Genomic DNA, 18060 nt, shown 5'->3' with positions numbered 1-18060 from the left:
ACTCACCCACCCTTCCTTTTCTCTAAGGAATGTATGTATGTGCATTGGTGGGTATAAAGCCAAGGCTGCAGTCAGTGGTGGTTAGAGGGCCAGAACTTACTTGTATTACTGTTACTGTTACTGAGCTGTACTGTATGCAGAACTGTAGATAGGATTGGGTTGAGTCTCTCTGTATTTTTGGATCTCTATCTCTAAGACCAGAGAACTGTAGTTAGTAGACTAGTTCAGGATGCACCAGCATCTCTTAAGTTTATGTAGATAGTGTGTCGGACTTGTCTTGTGTTTTGAGATAATAAACACTTTTGCGTGGAACTGTGGGGGCAAGGAGTTTTCTCAACTGTCAACTCTGGTGTGTGTTGGAGCAGAAATCTAGAACAGCCTACTACAAACACAGAACTCATTTTCTTGTGGTTTCAGTGTTTTCTCTCACACACACTACCCCTCTCCACTGTTTGCCATTTCATGCTGCCTATCCAGGACTCTCAACACCAACTGCAAATGCTGAAGTACGCCACAGGAGTTTTTTTTGTCCCATTGTCCATGACCTCCCCCCTGCACCCTTGCTTATCCCCTGACAATTTTCAGTGAGATGGGGTGTGAGGGGTGAAATAAAATGTTGGCAATACCACTGGTATGTCTGTCTGTCTTGGGAGGCAATGAAAGAGTGTGCCTTCACGGGTAAAGTCAACCGGTTGGAGTAAAAAAGTCAAACCACTGGTATGGCTCTCTCTAGAACAGGGTGTGAGCCACTGGCAGGTTGTGACCCTCCTGTGCTAGAAGATAAGACACTTCCCCCCATCTTTAGCACAAACACTGCTAAGCTGTTCACCGGAGATGTCAGCTATATGATTTAGGCTTTTGCAGAGAAGTGCATCTGATATCAGTCCACAGATTGCATTGGGAAGATTAGTATCTCCCATTTAATTAAGAGCTCTGTTTTCAGGTCAAATTGTGTCTTGCATCACAGGCCCATTCCCCCTAGATGTGCAGTTGAATGCTTACTGGATCTCAGTAGAGAGTTGTTTATTTGGAAGGAATACTGTTTTATTTGCATGTTTTATGTTTCCTTAGCAGAGCTTTCCATCTTAAAGGCTTCATTTTTGTCTTCTCCTTTATGGCTGAAAGTATTCACCACCCATCACCCTTCTATAATAGTTTCTAATATATACATGCATGGGAAATTCTCAGACTTCACTAGTATTAGTGGATTCCAATAACTAAAGTGCTTCCACAATAATGGCTTTGCTTTGATGGATGTCACAACATAGCTTGCCCCATAAAGAAATCAAAAGGGTGCAGAAGTTGGAAATAATGGAGTGGAGACATTTCTACAGCGTGGAAGGGAAAATGGTACAAATGGGAGATCATGATCAGACAAGGTGACTGCTGTAAAGAAAGCACTATCTCTTTAATAACTACAGAGTATGTGAGAATGTTAACCCTGAAAAAGTGTGAGACTGCACACAGTTCAATTTAGCAGGCAGGGTAAACTACAAATCTCATGCTCCCTGGTAGGAAATGGTCTTCCTGAGCATGCTTAGAGCACATTTCCTAATTAAGGAGAGGGTTGAATGGTCTCTCCAGTCTCTAACAAGTGTCTAAATTTCTCAGTGTGGTCTACCCCCCCTCCCTCCAGTGCTGCTGCTGATGGTATGACATCTATTGTCCATGAGATAAAGTTCATGTTTGAAAGGGAAAGTTTCAGAAAATACTCTATCCATACTTTTGGCTGTTTCAGCAATGTTTCTTACATTTATAGGATTTCCTTTAGACTGCAGTTTCCTTTCACACTTCCCCAGAGAAATCAGCGCCATTTTACTGGTGCCCTAGTTAAGAAAATCTATTCTACCTGTTTTTGTATCAGCCTAAATTAGTGATTAGGAGACTATACTGCAAAGTATATCAGCTTATTACAGGAAAAGGTTAAGAGGCATTTGGCCTATGCTCTAGAGAGAGATCAAATTATCCTAATTTCCAAGAAAAAGCAACATTTCTTCACTTTAAGCTCAAAATGGGTTCTAAAGCTGTAATATTATGCTCAGGTCACAGCCATATGTAATAGACCTACAGCTGTCTTTGTTTTATTTCTGCATGAGAACAAATTTCTAAAGCTTTCCTGCTGTTAGGCGAGAAAACAAGACAAATAAAGGAACAGGAAATGCACAATATCACACCCCCAGAAGGATTTTTTGATTACTGAAACTAGGATGCCATTTTATGTTAATAGAAGAAAAATAGTATGGCAATGCTGATAGGGGCTTCTGGCTTTTTGTTCATGAGGAGCAGGTATGCTGGGTTCCCCCCCCCCCATGTGTGTGTTGAGATTTGCTTCATTGGCTAGCTGGGTGCTTTTTCCTCTGCTTTTTACAATCTGTTTACAGTGTCTGTTGACCATTTGAGGGATGCAAGCATAGAAAGCTGACTTATGCAAGGTCAATTTGTCTCTTGCATCCCATATTAGCTACTCTGATAGGCACCATCTCTCTGCAGTCTTAAGCAGAGGTTCTTCACGTCACCTGCTACCTGCAGTGGCTCCCTGATTGATGCCAAAATTCAGCGCCCCTCCACTCTCATACTCCATTGTAAATCATAGTTACATTCCTGAGGCTCTGCGCCCAGTGCAACTGAATTGGCTGTTCTCCCCTAAATCGGTCTCTGCTATGTGTCCTAGCTCCTGCCCCAAAGCCCAATACTGAGGCCCTTGTGTGTGAGTAGGAAGAAAGCTTAACGCAAGGTTAGCAATTGTATGGGTTAAGCTAAGGATGCCCAATGCCAAAAGTGTGGCTAGAGAGTTCAATAACAATTTTAAGAGTCCAAGACCAGATAAAAGCCGCAAAGATTCAAACAGGTACACCCCTCCTCCTTGGTGAGGCCCAACTTGCTCACTCACAAGACTCTCCCCGTGAGACTAGTCCATCTGGAGGTTCAGACTTCTCCAAGGGGCATGGGTCTGTTCCCAATAGCAGAGGTGCTGCCACATTCTTGCAATGGGACAGAGTTCAGCTCTGCAGACTCCTTCTTCACCAGCTGTCCAGCCCCACTTTGTGGCTGGTCAACACTGTCACCCATTGCTTGGGGACCTCTCTGCTCCATGGATGGGACTGGACAGGGAGCCAGTGTGATTGCCTCCCCATCCTCTTTGACTGCTCCCAGTTGAGGGTGTCTTCTTTTTCCTGCCCTGACAGCAACTGCCATCCTAGCCCTGAGACAGTTGAGATAGTGGGGTTTTTAACTGGAGACTACAGGGATTAAATGTGGGACCTAATGCAAGTGACACAGGTATCCTACCACCTAGCAAACACCCCCACTTCGCTGAAGCTTCCATGGATAACTGTTTTTTTGCCAACTATTATAATCTAAGTCAGGCTTCCTCAACCTCGGCCCTCCAGATGTTTTGAGACTACAATTCCCATCATCCCTGACCACTGGTCTTGCTAGCTAGGGATCATAGGAGTTGTAGGCCAAAAACATCTGGAGGGCCGAGTTTGAGGAAGCCTGATCCCCTGAATGGGGTGGAATAAAAACTGGCGGACCAACCACCAGCCTGTGAGATATGCATGTGTCTGTGGATGGGTGTTCATTTTTGTGTGTGTTTAATTTCCCACTCATTGGTCCTCATCAGGGAAAGTGGGAGGTTAGTTATGACAGTTCCAGGATAGCATAGAAAGAGCCCAATCTTGGGGCCTCGTGGATGGATGGGCCTTGCATCAAGTAGATAACACCCCATTTTGGGGCCTAATACAAGCTGCTATTGACAAAGAACTTTCAGCAGTAGGCCTGCATACATGGAGTTATCCCCTGTGTATATTGTTATGTGTGGAATTCATGAACTGGTGTATTTCAACATGTTTACCAACACTGGGCTTTCCAATACATGTAGACAGGAAGATGGATATGGGGACTTGGCATGTGCTGCCACATGCGATTTTCTGTATATCTGTGGAGGGAAAATGTCATAGTAGAAACAGCCTGTATTTAAAGAATTTTAAAATCAACTGCATAGTCCTGTTTACGTAAGTGGAAGCAGGAACTGCTCCTGTTTCAATATATTAATGCAATGCAATTCAACAGGTTTTTTCCCAAATGTGTATTAGCAAAAAAACCAAAAAACTCAAGAAGTTTTTTTATGGGGGGAGGGGCTGCCACAGGTCCCCATTTAATGTTTAACGTAAATGTTCTCATTTACGTCAGCCCTGTACAATAGACATCAAGTGTTCTGCGCACGGATCCTTAATAAAGCACATAAGGTCCCCTGTAAGTGGCTCCCTATGGGGACTGTCATCACTTGATAACCCATTATTCTGCTGTAAGACTAAAAGCATTTTCTCAATGCTACTGCTGACCTAAAAAGATAAAGATTTGTACTGTGACAAGAGGAAAAGTCTTGCAATTCTTATGACAATGCATGTGAAGGCTAAGCACAGAGAAAACTTCCACAGGATGCCTTACTGTAAGGATGAGGAAACTGTGGCCACCCAAATGTTAAGAGGCCACAGCCCCCAACAATCCCAGCCAGATGGGTCAAGTATGTGGGAAACATGTCCACCAATATCTGGAGGGTTCCATGTTCTTCATCTCTGCTCTAAAATCTCATCAAGGTGATGGTCAACAGTGGGACTAAAAGGTAAATTGGATTTTTGCTATATCTTCCCTAGTAATTGGTGCCGAATGAAGTTCTAAAGAATGCTGGATATGAAGTCTGGAAATCTTGAACACGAAATATTTATCCTATATAATTGGGGAAGCAGACATGAAAATAGAAACATGGTGGTATGCACATGGAGATTAGAGTAACTTTGTTGATTTGTTGACTGAGCAATGCAGAAAGGGATTAGTGTGATTTGAAAAGCACATTTTACATAACTCACTGAGGCTACATCATTTACGGTATGCAGGAACCTTGGAATTATGTTTCATTTAAAAAAAGCTAAGAAATAACAATGTACTGCTATTCACTGCTGATGAAGCGACTTATGATTTATCTTTTCAGCAGCGACTTCAGGTTCAGATCTGAATACGAAAATGAATAGAATGCCCTTATCCTCTGACTTTGCCTTGTTTGTTGCTTGCTGTGTATCATTCCTTCCCGAGCCCAGCTCCTAGCAACCAGCTAATGCAGTAAAATTAAGAGTAAATCAGTGTCCTACTTGATCATGCCTTGTGATGCTCACCCTTCAGCACAGTCCCTTTGTCCTTTTAATCATGTAGATTAAAGAAATTCATATGGATGTAGCATATGCAGTGTCCTGAAGCACATTCCTTTATGCACAACTGCCTCAGAAATCTTAAAATTTCATTAGAGGCTGACGAAATAAATTTACTCAAGTGGTATTAAAGACACAGTGGTTCAGATATGATCTCCATATTTCCTCATTTTTATGGAAAGATGTATCGGTACTAATGCAGAAGTGTGTGGTAGCTCAGTGTTTGCTGTGCTTTCCAGTTCAGTCACAAAAAAATAGTTCTGTTTGCCTTTGCTACGCTGATATACTTAAGAAAATGTGAAAGATGTGACCTTACCTTGGTTTCTGATAATGAGCCTAAGAATGTGTGTGTTACATACAGTCTCCAGTATGAATGGGCCAATCATTAACATCAAAGAGTGTATGGACAGTGGACTTGAAGCCTAATATTTACGGTATAACAAGAAGAAACTGAGCAGAATGGGAATGGGAGGAAAGAGACAACATATTTTAATTTATTTATTATAAGATTCATTCCCTATGTCTTCTATACCCAATACTGTACAAAATAAAAAAAGATACCTTCAGATTCTGCATGCACACGAAAGCTCATACCAATGACAAACTTAGTTGGTCTCTAAGGTTCTACTAGAAGGATTTTTTAAAATATTGTTTCGACTACGTCAGACCAACATGGCTACCTACCTGTAACTATACCCAATACAGTTAGCAGTCTGCCATGTTGTAAAGCAGCAATAAAATAGAAACAGCAGCAGTGAGATACTAAGCAGCAGCCAGTATGTCAAAATCAGGGGGACATTTCATTAAACACACACCTCAACAAAATGGTCTAAAGATGTAAATGGAAATAAAATATCCCACAGTCCTCTGCATAATGACCTGAGGGATGGGACTAAGTCCCGGTCACCTCTCGGTCACCTCTCTCCTTTGTTATTGTGCATGAAGCAGTAAAGCATGTAGAAAGGGGTGACTTATAGCTCACTCTCAATGATGAGTGGTTCCCAACTTTAGCTCTATGGGCTTCCCCTGGATCCCGAAGCCCTAGTTTTACAGGTTTCCAAGATCCAGGGAAATCTATGCATGAAGACTTTTCTGCACCACACATCCATAATTATGCATAAGTGGTGGGGCTAGGAGGAGTTCACACACACCATCAAGGTGGGTCCAAAGTCATGGTGCTGTAGGTCCTTCCTACCCATGAAAGGGGCTGTTGACAACAGTGGGATTCCTTCTATCTCCTACATTCTTAAGGAAAAGTGTCAAAGTGGATTTGGAGGTTCCTGCTCAGATGAAGCATCCAAACCATTTCAAGAGAAGCAGAAGTGTTGGAGGTCGGGAAGGGTCTCCTATTTGCATTAAATTGAAGAAAAAAATGTACTAAAATTGTCCCTCTCCCAGTATCTTAATATCCTAATATTCAGTCTCTGAGTGCTTTGGGACAGAAGCTTGGTTTGAAAACTCAGCAGTGAGAAATCACAAATGGGTCGTTTTGGCAAAAGGGTTTGTTTTGTTTTGTTTTGCCTTGTTTACGAAGAGTAAATTCAGATTCAATTGAGAAAAAAGTACAGTATGGCTGTGAATGACTTCCATGCGAAAGAAACACCAATCCCACATAAACACCTGTCTAGAAGCACCCTGTGCTTTCACACGCTGGTTCATGGATGTCTAAAAGGGAAAGTGTCAGGGCAGTTGCCCTCCTTCTCCGTGAACCATAACCCCCAGATTCCTATCTATCTATCTATCTATCTATCTATCTATCTATCTATCTATCTATCTATCATCCGTCTATCTATCTATCTATCTATCTATCTATCTATCTATCTATCATCTATCTATCTATCTATCTATCTATCTATCTATCTATCTATCTAGCATTTGTGGGAGGTGAGATTTGAGGTAAAAAAATGTACATGCACTATTTTTGGTAGGAAACTAGACACCCCCTTTCAGTATTTGACCTTGCCTCACTACAAAAAAATTCATGTGGAAGGCAGGCTAAAATGTAACCATGGATTTGTGTGTGTGTTCTTCCTAACAGACAGATTCCTATTTTTGTTTTCTGCATTCATTTCTTTTAAGGCCCATTTTGTGAAGAGCGTTTGGAACCATGTAGCTCCCAGCCATGTCAGAACAAAGCTGTATGTCACAACCGTCCTTCTGGCTACGTTTGCAACTGTCCTGCTGGATTCACAGGCTACGACTGTGAAACTGATATCAACGAATGCTTCTCAGATCCGTGTCAAAATGGAGCCACATGCACAGATTTGCGAAATGTAAGTGTAGCTGCTATGTTGTAGTGAATTGCCTCTCCTGGCCTGCCATACCGGGAGGTGCCTGGGACAGCTTCCAGGTACTCGGCTTTTTGTTCCAGTGCTGTAATCCAAGCAAAATCTGCTGTGCAGCTTTCTTTGTAAGCCTGTTGTTAACATTCTAGTTTGGGTATACAGCCTCTTTGTGGCTTCTTCTTCTTCTTCTTTTTCTTCTTCAGGATGGTGGTAGATGATAGAATGCAAACTGGGTAGGTCAGGATATTTTATGAGCATCAAGGCATTTTTGCAATTGTACGTTCTTATGCTATTTCCACAATTCTCTCTGCCTGTGACATTTATGTTGTTTGTAGTTTTGAGGATAACAATACAGGTGTTTTAGGCCTTGGGCAGAATCCTTTAGTCCATTTTCTGACCTGGGGGTGAAGTGGTGACTCACCTCCCTTCCTGCAGTGTTGTTAACAGGGCACTCCATTAAACCAGTCTTGAGGGAAGTCCATAGAGCAGGGGTCTCCAAACTAAGGCCCGGGGGCCGGATGCGGTCCAACTGCCTTCTAAATCTGGCCCACGGATGGTCCAGGAATCAGCATGTTTTTACATGGGTAGAATGTGTCCTTTTATTTAAAATGCATCTCTGGGTTATTTGTGGGGCCTGCCTGGTGTTTTTACATGTGGAATGTGTCCTTTTATTTAAAATGCATCTCTGGGTTATTTGTGGAGCATAGGAATTCGTTCACATTTTTTTTCAAAATATAGTCCGGCCCCCCACAAGGTCTGAGGGACAGTGGACCGGCTACCTGCTGAAAAAGTTTGATGACCCCTGTCATAGAGCTTCCATCAGCATTTGGGGTTGGGCCATCTGCATAAACCTGTTTTTGTGAGGGTCTCTTCCTCCCCAGTGAGACCCTGTCATGCCACAGACCCCGCCACGCAATGCTCTCTTCATGTGACATTTATGTTGTTTACAGTTTTGATGATAACAATACAGGTGTTCTCTTATTATTATTTTCTTGATTTGATATGAGTTCTCCAATAAAAGAAGGTTACAGGTAGCCGAGGTTTTTTTTTGGGGGGGGGGGTTGCAAGGGCACTTGTAATTGCTAGAGTTAGTGAAAGTTAGAAATTAATAAAGGGAAGAATTTAGCTGATTTTGGAAAGTGCTGAAGGGAAGTTGCTAGGCCAGTGGAAAAACGCAGGCTAAGCTCCCTTTCCAGACCAGGGTCTCACCTGGGGTTGAAGCAGCTAAGCATGACAAAAGCTCCATCACAGTAAAATCCTTGGGTCTGTGCCAGTGGATGTTGCCAAGGTTATGCTGAGCGATGACGTAGGTTACAGGAAAATTGTCACCTTTTAAAACTAAGCCTGGAATAGCAGGGAGAAGCGGATGAGCAGAGAAAAGGGGAGGGGTTGCTTGGCAAGGGGGTTTCTGGGAAGGAGAGGCAGGAGGCAGGGATAACTGGCTGGAGACAAGCTGGAGCAGGGCCACAGAAATAGTGTTTAGAAAGGATGCAATGTTGAGCTGTTGTGAAGGACAAGCCCCTCTTGCAATGTGAATGCTGTAAACTCTGCATTTCCTCAATCCACACCCAGTTTTCAAATGTGTGTTAATAAGACATCGTTTTTAAAGACACAACAGTCTCTGCCACATCTTGATTCCCAAAGGAAATACGACCCTGACAGAGCACCTGGGGCCCCTGGAATCTTGCTACTGCTCAGCAGAAATTGAGGGTGGACTGCAACATCTGTAACAATGCATTATTTGGCTATTTTTTCCTCAGTCACCGCTTAAAGGGGGGGGGGGGAAGAGAGTCTTCTCAAAACACAATGCTTTTTTTTACATCCCTCTTTATTAGTTATTGATTACTTCCCGTTGTTGCTTTTGTTGTTGCTTAAACTAAAGTGTAAATTGAGGAGGACAGAGAAAAGATCTGATAGCAGAGGGATATCTTGAAAAGTATTCTCTCCTTCATCTTTCATGTAATTTAAAAGGTTTAAATAACAAAGGAGTAAATACCTTAAAAGATAAACCCAGCTAATCATTGCCTCAAAGCACCAGAAGAAAGACATGAGATTTAAAAGGAAATTTAATTGGGTCACAACTTTATTCAGGATCCAGAGGGATAGGGACTGCAGTCAGCAATATCATTACAGACCTAACAAAACTGGTATGTAGAAAGTTCACCTTTTGTGTGGCCCCCTTCCCACCCACCCCCAGTCCTCCTCCTCATTGCTTATTTGTATGCCACCTATCCATAGTTAAACCATGAGAAAGACAGCTTATAACACAAAAAATACTTAATTCCAAAAGCAGTCATAAGCCATAAATAAAAGCATCCCAATAAATATGCAAAAAAATCAAATAGTCCCTACACAAGCCATAATAATGTCTAACAATAAAAATACAACACATTAACACCAATAATAGCAAAAATTAAGCTTGACCCCTTCCAAAACACCCAAACAAAGAGGATAGTGAAATGAGATACGATGGCAATCTTCAAATATGTATCTCAAGGACTGTCACATGGATGATGAAGCAAGCTTGTTTTCTTCTGTTCCAGAAGCTTGGAACTAATGGATTCAGTTACAAGAAAGGTGGTTTTGAGTTCAGGAAGAACTTTCTGATGATAAAAGCTGACAGTGGAATGGTCTCCTTTGGGAGATGGTGGAGTCTCCTTCCTTGGAAGTTTTTAAGAGGAGGTTAGATGGTCATGGTCATGTATGCTTTAGTTGAGATTCCTGCAGTGTTGGACTATATTACCCTTGGTGTCCCTTCCAAATCTACACTTCTAAGGAATAAACCATCTTTACTGGGAAGTTGGTCCCACTAAATTCAGTGAAACTTACAGTGTATATTGCAGCCTTTGCAGTACAATTCTATACATATTTACTCAGAAGAAAGTCCTACTGTGCTCCCACAGATAAGGGTGCATTACATTACTACCCTCATTTCTTAATGCTTACTTGATGGTAGTTATCCACCAAAAGTTTCCATTGAAATGATCAAGGCAACATATATTCCAAAATGATCTAACGATATTCTGTGAACTGCCCTGAGACCTTGGGGTATAGGGCAGTATATAAATTCAATTAACTATTCCCATCAGAAGTGTTAAATGGCAGGCTGAGAGGTATCAAAATAGGATCTGTGTATGCTCTCAGAACGTCGACTGCATGAGGCATATTTTATTGCATTGCGGACAATATGGTCAAGCTGGGGAACTATTGATTAAACCACTATTTAGAATACAGAAGGAAAAAGAGAAATAAGAAAAATGCAAAAATGAAAAATAATTCTAAAAAACCTTTCAATAAATATATTGGAAAACAAATAAACCACTATTGGCAAATTGGCCTACTATACCAAATACCTTCTGGGTGACAAGTCCAATGATACCACAGTGGCCGTGGCAAAGTTTCTTTCAGTAGTCATACAAATCAAAGATCAACATACCCATGATTAAACAAATAACACTTCGGTCTCCCTTCCCTGGGGGGTTGGCTGTATGAATCTGTTATTTTATTCTGAAGCCATGTTATGGGTCGTTGGACCGCAATAAAGATTATTATTATAAATTCAATTAACAACAACAACAACAACAACAACAACAACAACGATACAATTAAGGATATAAAATTACTATTGCAACATATACAAAACAATAAAAATGTTTTTTTTAAAATGATCATTATTAAAACATTACAGGCATAGCAAAGAAATAAAATATTGGTACAACCAGACCTTAAAGGGAGCATATGGTTCCTTAGATGAAACCGCAGTGCATAGCTTGAAAATGGAGTGTTTTTTTAAAAAAAATGCTTACATTGCAGATCAGTTACTTACTGCTACAACAATTCAGAAATAATCAAAGCAAACAGTAAAACAAGAAGGTTATTCTGAGTGCAATCCCTGAAGTATTTTGCAATCCTCAGAGGGGGAAAAAAACACAATTGCTGAAGGCAGCTGCTTAAAAGATACAAATCACTTTTTCCCGTAGGCCAGTTTATTGGATTTACAAAAGGAGATTAAAATTACATCCTTAAAATTGTATAAAGGTAGAGCAAATCCTACAAGCTACCTTCACTTGCAAGTTCTTAAATTAAAGGGGAAATGGCTGTTCTGTTAGTAGATGAATTAAGGAGGCTCCCCTGCTTGAAGAAGTCTGGCCCTGTCTGGTTGTGGATCGCAGCTGGGAGTTCCTCCTCTATTAATGGAGGTTAAGACTATCAATGGCTGCTCACCACAACGGGCATGTTCTGCATTCACTCTTGGAGATTATGAGAGGAAATTAAAGACTGGTGTGAGATAGGAACTTGGAAGAGAAGACAGGAGACTTTCAAAGGCCTTTATAAGCCTCCTCATGCTTCCCTTTTATGATAGGCGGGAAAGAAATTTTGACAGGTGGGTGGCCACATTTACCTGTCATTTGTGGGGTGTCATAATGTCATGTGATGGGGGGGTGGCCTCACTCACCTGACAAATTTGGCCCACATGGCAGATCCAGTTTGGTAAAACGGCTGTCTAATAATAATAATTAATAATATTTTTTAAAAAATTATACCCCACCTGTGTGACTGGGTTGCCCCAGCCTCTCTGGACGGCTTCCAACAGGATATGAAACGTCAAACACTAAAAGCTCCCCAATACAGGGCGCCTTCAGATGTATAGGATCTTAAAGGGCAAAACATTAAAACAGGCCAACCAAACTATTCTCCTATACTGTACTTAAATTTAGCTATGCCATATATTTGTTAGAGGCAGACCAAGTCAGGCCCAGTTACCATGCTTTACGAGGCCCATTAGCTGATGCATGCAACTCCTAGACACCCACATATTTTATTCTTTGTTTGCCTTGTACTAGATCCAACGACCGCAGATAAGGAGACAAACCAGCAAACAACTTTCGCTGTTAATTCACTTTTCCATTTAGGCATGCACAAAAGAGTCAAGCGCTTTTTCCTCAAGTTAACTATGGTTTTGCCAAAACAGAGGTAATCTGTAGGAGGGATCAGGGGCGTAGCCAGGATGAAAATCAGGGGGGGCAAGGGGCGGGGAGCAAGGGGCGGGGCCAAGGGCGGGGGCGGGGCCACATCGGAGCAGCCCGAAATCGGGCTGCTCCGACGCCCTCCTCCCCCACCGCGATAGGAAGGGACGAGGGGGAGCCAGGATCAGCCCGAAATCGGGCTGCTCCGACTCCCCCCTCCCCCTCCGCGATAGGAAGGGACGAGGGGGAGCCAGGATCAGCCCGAAATCGGGCTGCTCCGACTCCCCCCTCCCCCTCCGCGATAGGAAGGGACGAGGGGGAGCCAGGATCAGCCCGAAATCGGGCTGCTCCGACTCCCTCCTCCCCCTCCACGATCGGAAGGGACGAGGGGGAGCCAGGATCAGCCCGAAATCGGGCTGCTCCGATCCCCTCCTCCCCCTCTGCAATCGCTGGGGCAGGTGGAGGGAAAGCCCCAGAGCCGCGCAAAGCGGTTGCCTGGCTTTCCCTCCGCCCGCCCCACAGCCAGCCGGCTAGAAGGGACGTCTCCCTTCTCCCTTGCTGGCTGTGGGGCGGAGGGAGGGAAAGCCAGCCAAACGCTTTGCGCGGCTCTGGTGCTTTCCCGCCGCCCGCCCCACAGCCAGCCAGGGAGAAGGGAGATGGCACCGGGCGGGCAGTGGGGCAGGCTGGCCAGTGGCCCTGCTTCTAGGGGGGGCAATTGCCCCCTCCTGCCCCCCTGCCTACGCCCATGGGAGGGATGGCACCATCGCCCTAGCCTCCCAGCACTGAGTACTGGGACACCATAGGGATGGGCTGAGAAGGCATGCCAGCAAGAATGCCTAATTGTCTCTGCCAATGAGCACATACCACTCCAAGCTCACCACTATCCTGCTCCACCCCCTCACTCCTCCAGTGTGTGACTGTGACATTCCTCTGGGTCACTCCTAAGCCAAGGTTAAATTCACATCATTTGCTCCCTAAAATGCTTAGTGTCAGAAGGGAAAATAAAATGAGTAGGTGGCCTAACGTAGAGAGTACTTTTCTTAAGTTTATCAGTTCACCCCCCAAAATAATAATAATAATAATAATAATAATAATAATAATAATAATAATAATAATGGAACATTTATAAGGAAATAGTAGCCAACTCTTCACAGGGATGTGGCATGATAAAATTTGAATTCTTAGAGCCCAACATACATTTGAATTTACAATCCAAAGCATGCCCCCTGAAACTTCCATTGGTACATGCCAAGCAAATTGGCACAGAAGTAAATTAAATGCCTATATGAAATTTTTCATCCACTGGTAACACATTGTCAGGATCTCTAAAGGTCAATGGAGTGTGTGTGCTGACAGTGGCAATTTCTGAATTTTAGCAAAGAGATTTTAAGAAGTCTCTCTCTTTTGCAGGATGTGGCATGTAGTTGCTTGCCAATGTTTATAGGCAAGTTCTGTGAAAAGTTGGTGACATTCTGTGAGCCATCCCCCTGCCTGAATAATGGTTCTTGCATAGCTGAAGTGGAAAGCTATCATTGCAGGTGAGTTTGAAAACTTCTTTGAATGTTCAAGGAATATTATGAAATTGGGTATTGGAGGCAGGGATGAGGCAACTCTTTCATTTTTAACAAGGCCTGCCTACTAATCAGTGATATATGGCCTTTATTTTAGGTGGGGGGGGGGAGATGAAAGACTAAAAGCTAAAGCCTGGAAGAAGCATTTCATCCATGTGTGTGTGAAAACAACTTGGAAAAGAGAAGGATGTGGGGCTTTTTTTTAGTGGGAACTCACCGGAACTGAGTTCCAGCACCTCTCAGATGGGTGTCATTGTCATTATAGAAGGACAAGGGAAATGTTCATGGTGAGTTCCCTCTTCTTCTAGAAAATGAGCACTGGAAAGATGTAGGTACATATTCTTAATTCATAGACCTATAATAATAATTTATCGTCTAATTTATCAAGCACCATGTTAAAAATAGTCCTGTGCATATATATACATACATATCTGAAGGAAACCAGGTATATGGTTAACTAATTCCATTTCTGTACAGATTTATAGACTATTTCCTCACACCATTAAGAAGTACAATTTGTACTCTTCACACTTGCTTGACTTTTATTTGGCTGCCTTAAAGTGGGTTCTGTGGTGCATTTTTCAACTGCAGTAAACAAACATTTTTTAGAGTATTCATGAAAGCAAAATATTAAGAATCTGTGGTTCTGAAAAGGATGGCAATATGGGGTGAACTTATGAAGCCCAGGTGTTTGATGCATGTGGTTGTGTATGAACATAGTATGAACAGAATCCCAGTGTGAAATGTTCATAATGCACATGGAGAAATAGCAAAGAGGATAAAAGAAACCTCAATCTCAAAGTCCTTAGAGTTTCCAAGTGTTCTCACTGAAGTGCTAACTCAAGGCAAAATTACACATTAGCACTGAATATTTTTTTGTGTATCCAAAGTCACGTTTAGGTATATAGGTAATGGAAATATACTAAATCAGGTCTTTGGTCCATCTATTATCAACCATGAAGGACAGTAACCCTCCAGGGTTTCAGGCAGAAAAGCACTCTGAAAAGTATGGTTGTTGTTGTTTTTTTAAAAAATAATGAATGTGTTAATATTATAATGCATTAATGTTAATGTTTGTAAATACATTGTAAGAACAGAAAGCAAGGACACTTGATGCCTGATCTGAAAAAAGGCGTCTAAAGCTGCAATTCAATGGAATTCTATTTTCCCTCCATTGATCATTGCCAGATTCAGATATTTTGGGTAATTGTTTCATCCATGGATTTGGACATTAATTCACAGCAGGTTATAATTATTATTTTCTCCCGCCCAGAGCGTGCCGGGCCTGACTATTGCTGAAAAAGCTTGTTGACATGCCATTGGTTCTGCTTCAGGCATTCTTACAGCTTGTTTTTTAACAGCCAGGAAGTTGCCTCAATGACATTTATTATTGCTTAAATATTCATTGCCAGAATCATAATTCCTCTTCGCAGCACATTTCTTTGTGATTGAACTTCAAATAGTTTTGGATTTAAAACAATTCACTGAAGAATTATAACAACTCAATAACGTTGATGGTTGCCACCCCCCCAATAAATAAATATTTGCTCTCTCTTATACACAGTTTTTTAAAAAGTATTTATTACAGTTTGACTGCAAGTAGGGATATTTGTGAAAATCTCCCTATTTGACTTTTGCCACAGTTGTTGGAGTTCTAAGTTCCTCTCATAATTACACCCTAAAATGAGGAGAACTATTTTACTGGTCCCCATTTCACAGTGGTATCCCTCCTTCCAATCCGAACAAAGCAGCAACTCGTTGCAGATCTCAGCTCTAGTTTATAGCTGCGTTCAAAAATTAAAAATAATAAAAATCAAATATGAAGCAGACCACAAGGATGTGCTGAACCATTTAATCCTTCAACTTTATAGCTGACCATTGAATCCTTTGACTCTACAGGTAATTGCAGCCGTCCAAGTGTACCCATGTTCAGAATTGGGCTGTTGAGGAAAGCATATTGTTAACTGTCCTATGATCTTCGGATGAAAGGCAGTATAAAAATTTAATAAATAAAACTAATAGTGCCCAGTCAGATAGCCATCAGTAGCAGAAAAGAAGCTTGTTGAGAATTTGGGTGGGGGGGATTGAATCCAGCCTTCTGCTCACTCCTCCTGCCCCTGGAGCATAATATTGATGATTTGGCTGCTCGGTGGTTTTACCAGGTTCATGCACACTCAGCAGCTTACAGAAGGATATGTTTAGGACAGGCTTCCTCAACCTTGGCCCTCCAGATGTTTTGAGACTACAATTCACATCATCCCTGACCACTGTTCTTGCTAGCTAGGGATCATGGGAGTTGTAGGCCAAAAACATCTGCAGGGCCGAGGTTGAGGAAGCCTGGTTTAGGAAATTTGTGAGACACACCCTTGCTGCTCTGTATGTGTGCAAGCCCTAAGCAAATTCAGGGAGAAAATGTATACAAAGCTCAAAGAACAGTGTTATCTGCCTTACTGCTGTTCCATATCAAGGGCACCATTTTCCATCTCTCTATACAGCGCACTCAAGGAGCCCTAAATCATAAAATATTGCTCACATTCGCTTGGCATTGCAGTGTTTTGCATCATGCTTCTTTTCTTCTTCAAAACCCTACAAATTATAGCCTCATTCATTTTGTTCCAGCTGTCATGGTTTTAGCAATAGCTGATCACTTACCAGTGCTCATTCTGAAGAAATTTTGCTACCTATATCCATCACCCTATTGAGTTGCTATCAGCCTACTCTTGCTTTTCGTTTGAAAACAGTCGTTTCCTATTCTAAACATAGAACCAAACAGATTCAATTTAATTTACCCCACGTCAGCTGTGATGTATCCAAATTTCATATTTTTGATCTTTATATCATGTTCGGGCTTGAATTTAATATAGCATCCTCCCTCCTGAATGCCAGTGTTTTAGCGGGCGATATAGTTATGGGACTCAGCTAGAATGGTAAAGAAAAAGCGATTGATATGTGTTTTATATGTGATATAACCTATATCTGATATACTATAGGTTGTTTGACTTTAAATATCTAATTTTAGATGCTTACAATGCACTCTGTTGCTCTCCCGTCTCTACCCCCTTCACAATGAATAGACTACAAACTTAAAAAGTTTAAATGCTTTACTTACATAATCCGAGGTCTCATTCATACTTTAGCCAATGCTACAGCAAAGTTAACACAGGTAAAAGCTTACTGAGTACAAAATACAAAGTTAATCTCTAAATGTGGAGTCTGGACTCGGAGCAGAGCCCAGGTATGTTTGTCTGCTCACGTGGCATGAAAGAGAGAGAAAACAGGAAGAGAAAGATTTACTTCCTGTCTCTCACTGACCCTACTGTAGCAATTTAGAACTCTGTGGACCTTAACTCCTTCACATACTAACTAGCATTGTTCAGTTTGACTGCAAATCTCTCACAATAATGTCTGAAACCAGCAGGACAAGTGAGAGAGGGAGGCATTACCTTCCTAACAGTGGGTATTGGCCACACCACATATAAAAAGAGCTGAATCATTTTCATAAATTGGGCCTCATGAGCAACTAGAGAGCAAAATATTATTTTCTTCTTAATAGAAAATATATAGCTATAATTAAGCAAATAAAACAATGGGTATGCCTTTATCCATTGCTGAAGCTTGCACTATTGTTTCCTCATGTTATTGTGAGTCATTACTGACCACTGTTAGCATATCCATTGTTTAATGATCATTAGCTAACTGTTCTAAACCTCATTTGACATTATTTCTCAGTAGCAGAGCCATCTGTTATAATAGCTTCTTAAAGCTGCTATGCAGAGTTTGCTGTTAAATATCTGTTTAGCTCAAGGTTGATTTTATTCTTGAGTTTCCAGAAGGACTTCCATAGATAAAAAGACAAAAACCCATCATTATTTACCAAAATGAAGCTAATCTGGCTAAGTGACAGCCGGTAGGTGGCATGAATGTGTTGTCATTTTCATTACATTTTGCACAAAAAAATAGGAAACACATTCTTGCTGGAAGGACATTGTTTGGTGGATCTCTAGAAGCTAATTAAATGGAATTAGCAATTCGA

The 18060-nt window shown here is 41.7% G+C and overlaps 1 protein-coding gene across 1 annotated transcript in view; it reads left to right on the top strand.

Annotated features, from left to right (window-relative positions):
- Positions 1–18060, top strand: part of LOC118082767 (protein eyes shut homolog) — a 106785-nt gene that overhangs the window by 31164 nt on the left and 57561 nt on the right. Inside the window, exons 3-4 of the mRNA XM_035110599.3 lie at positions 7284–7477; positions 13867–13994. Of these exons, the coding sequence (XP_034966490.3) occupies positions 7284–7477; positions 13867–13994 (322 nt within the window). The remainder of the gene's footprint in view (positions 1–7283; positions 7478–13866; positions 13995–18060) is intronic.

Source organism: Zootoca vivipara, chromosome 3 (assembly GCF_965207765.1).
Source record: "Zootoca vivipara chromosome 3, rZooViv2.hap1.1, whole genome shotgun sequence".
Classification (NCBI taxonomy): Eukaryota; Metazoa; Chordata; class Lepidosauria; order Squamata; family Lacertidae; genus Zootoca; species Zootoca vivipara.
This window is presented reverse-complemented; position numbering and strand designations above follow the sequence as displayed.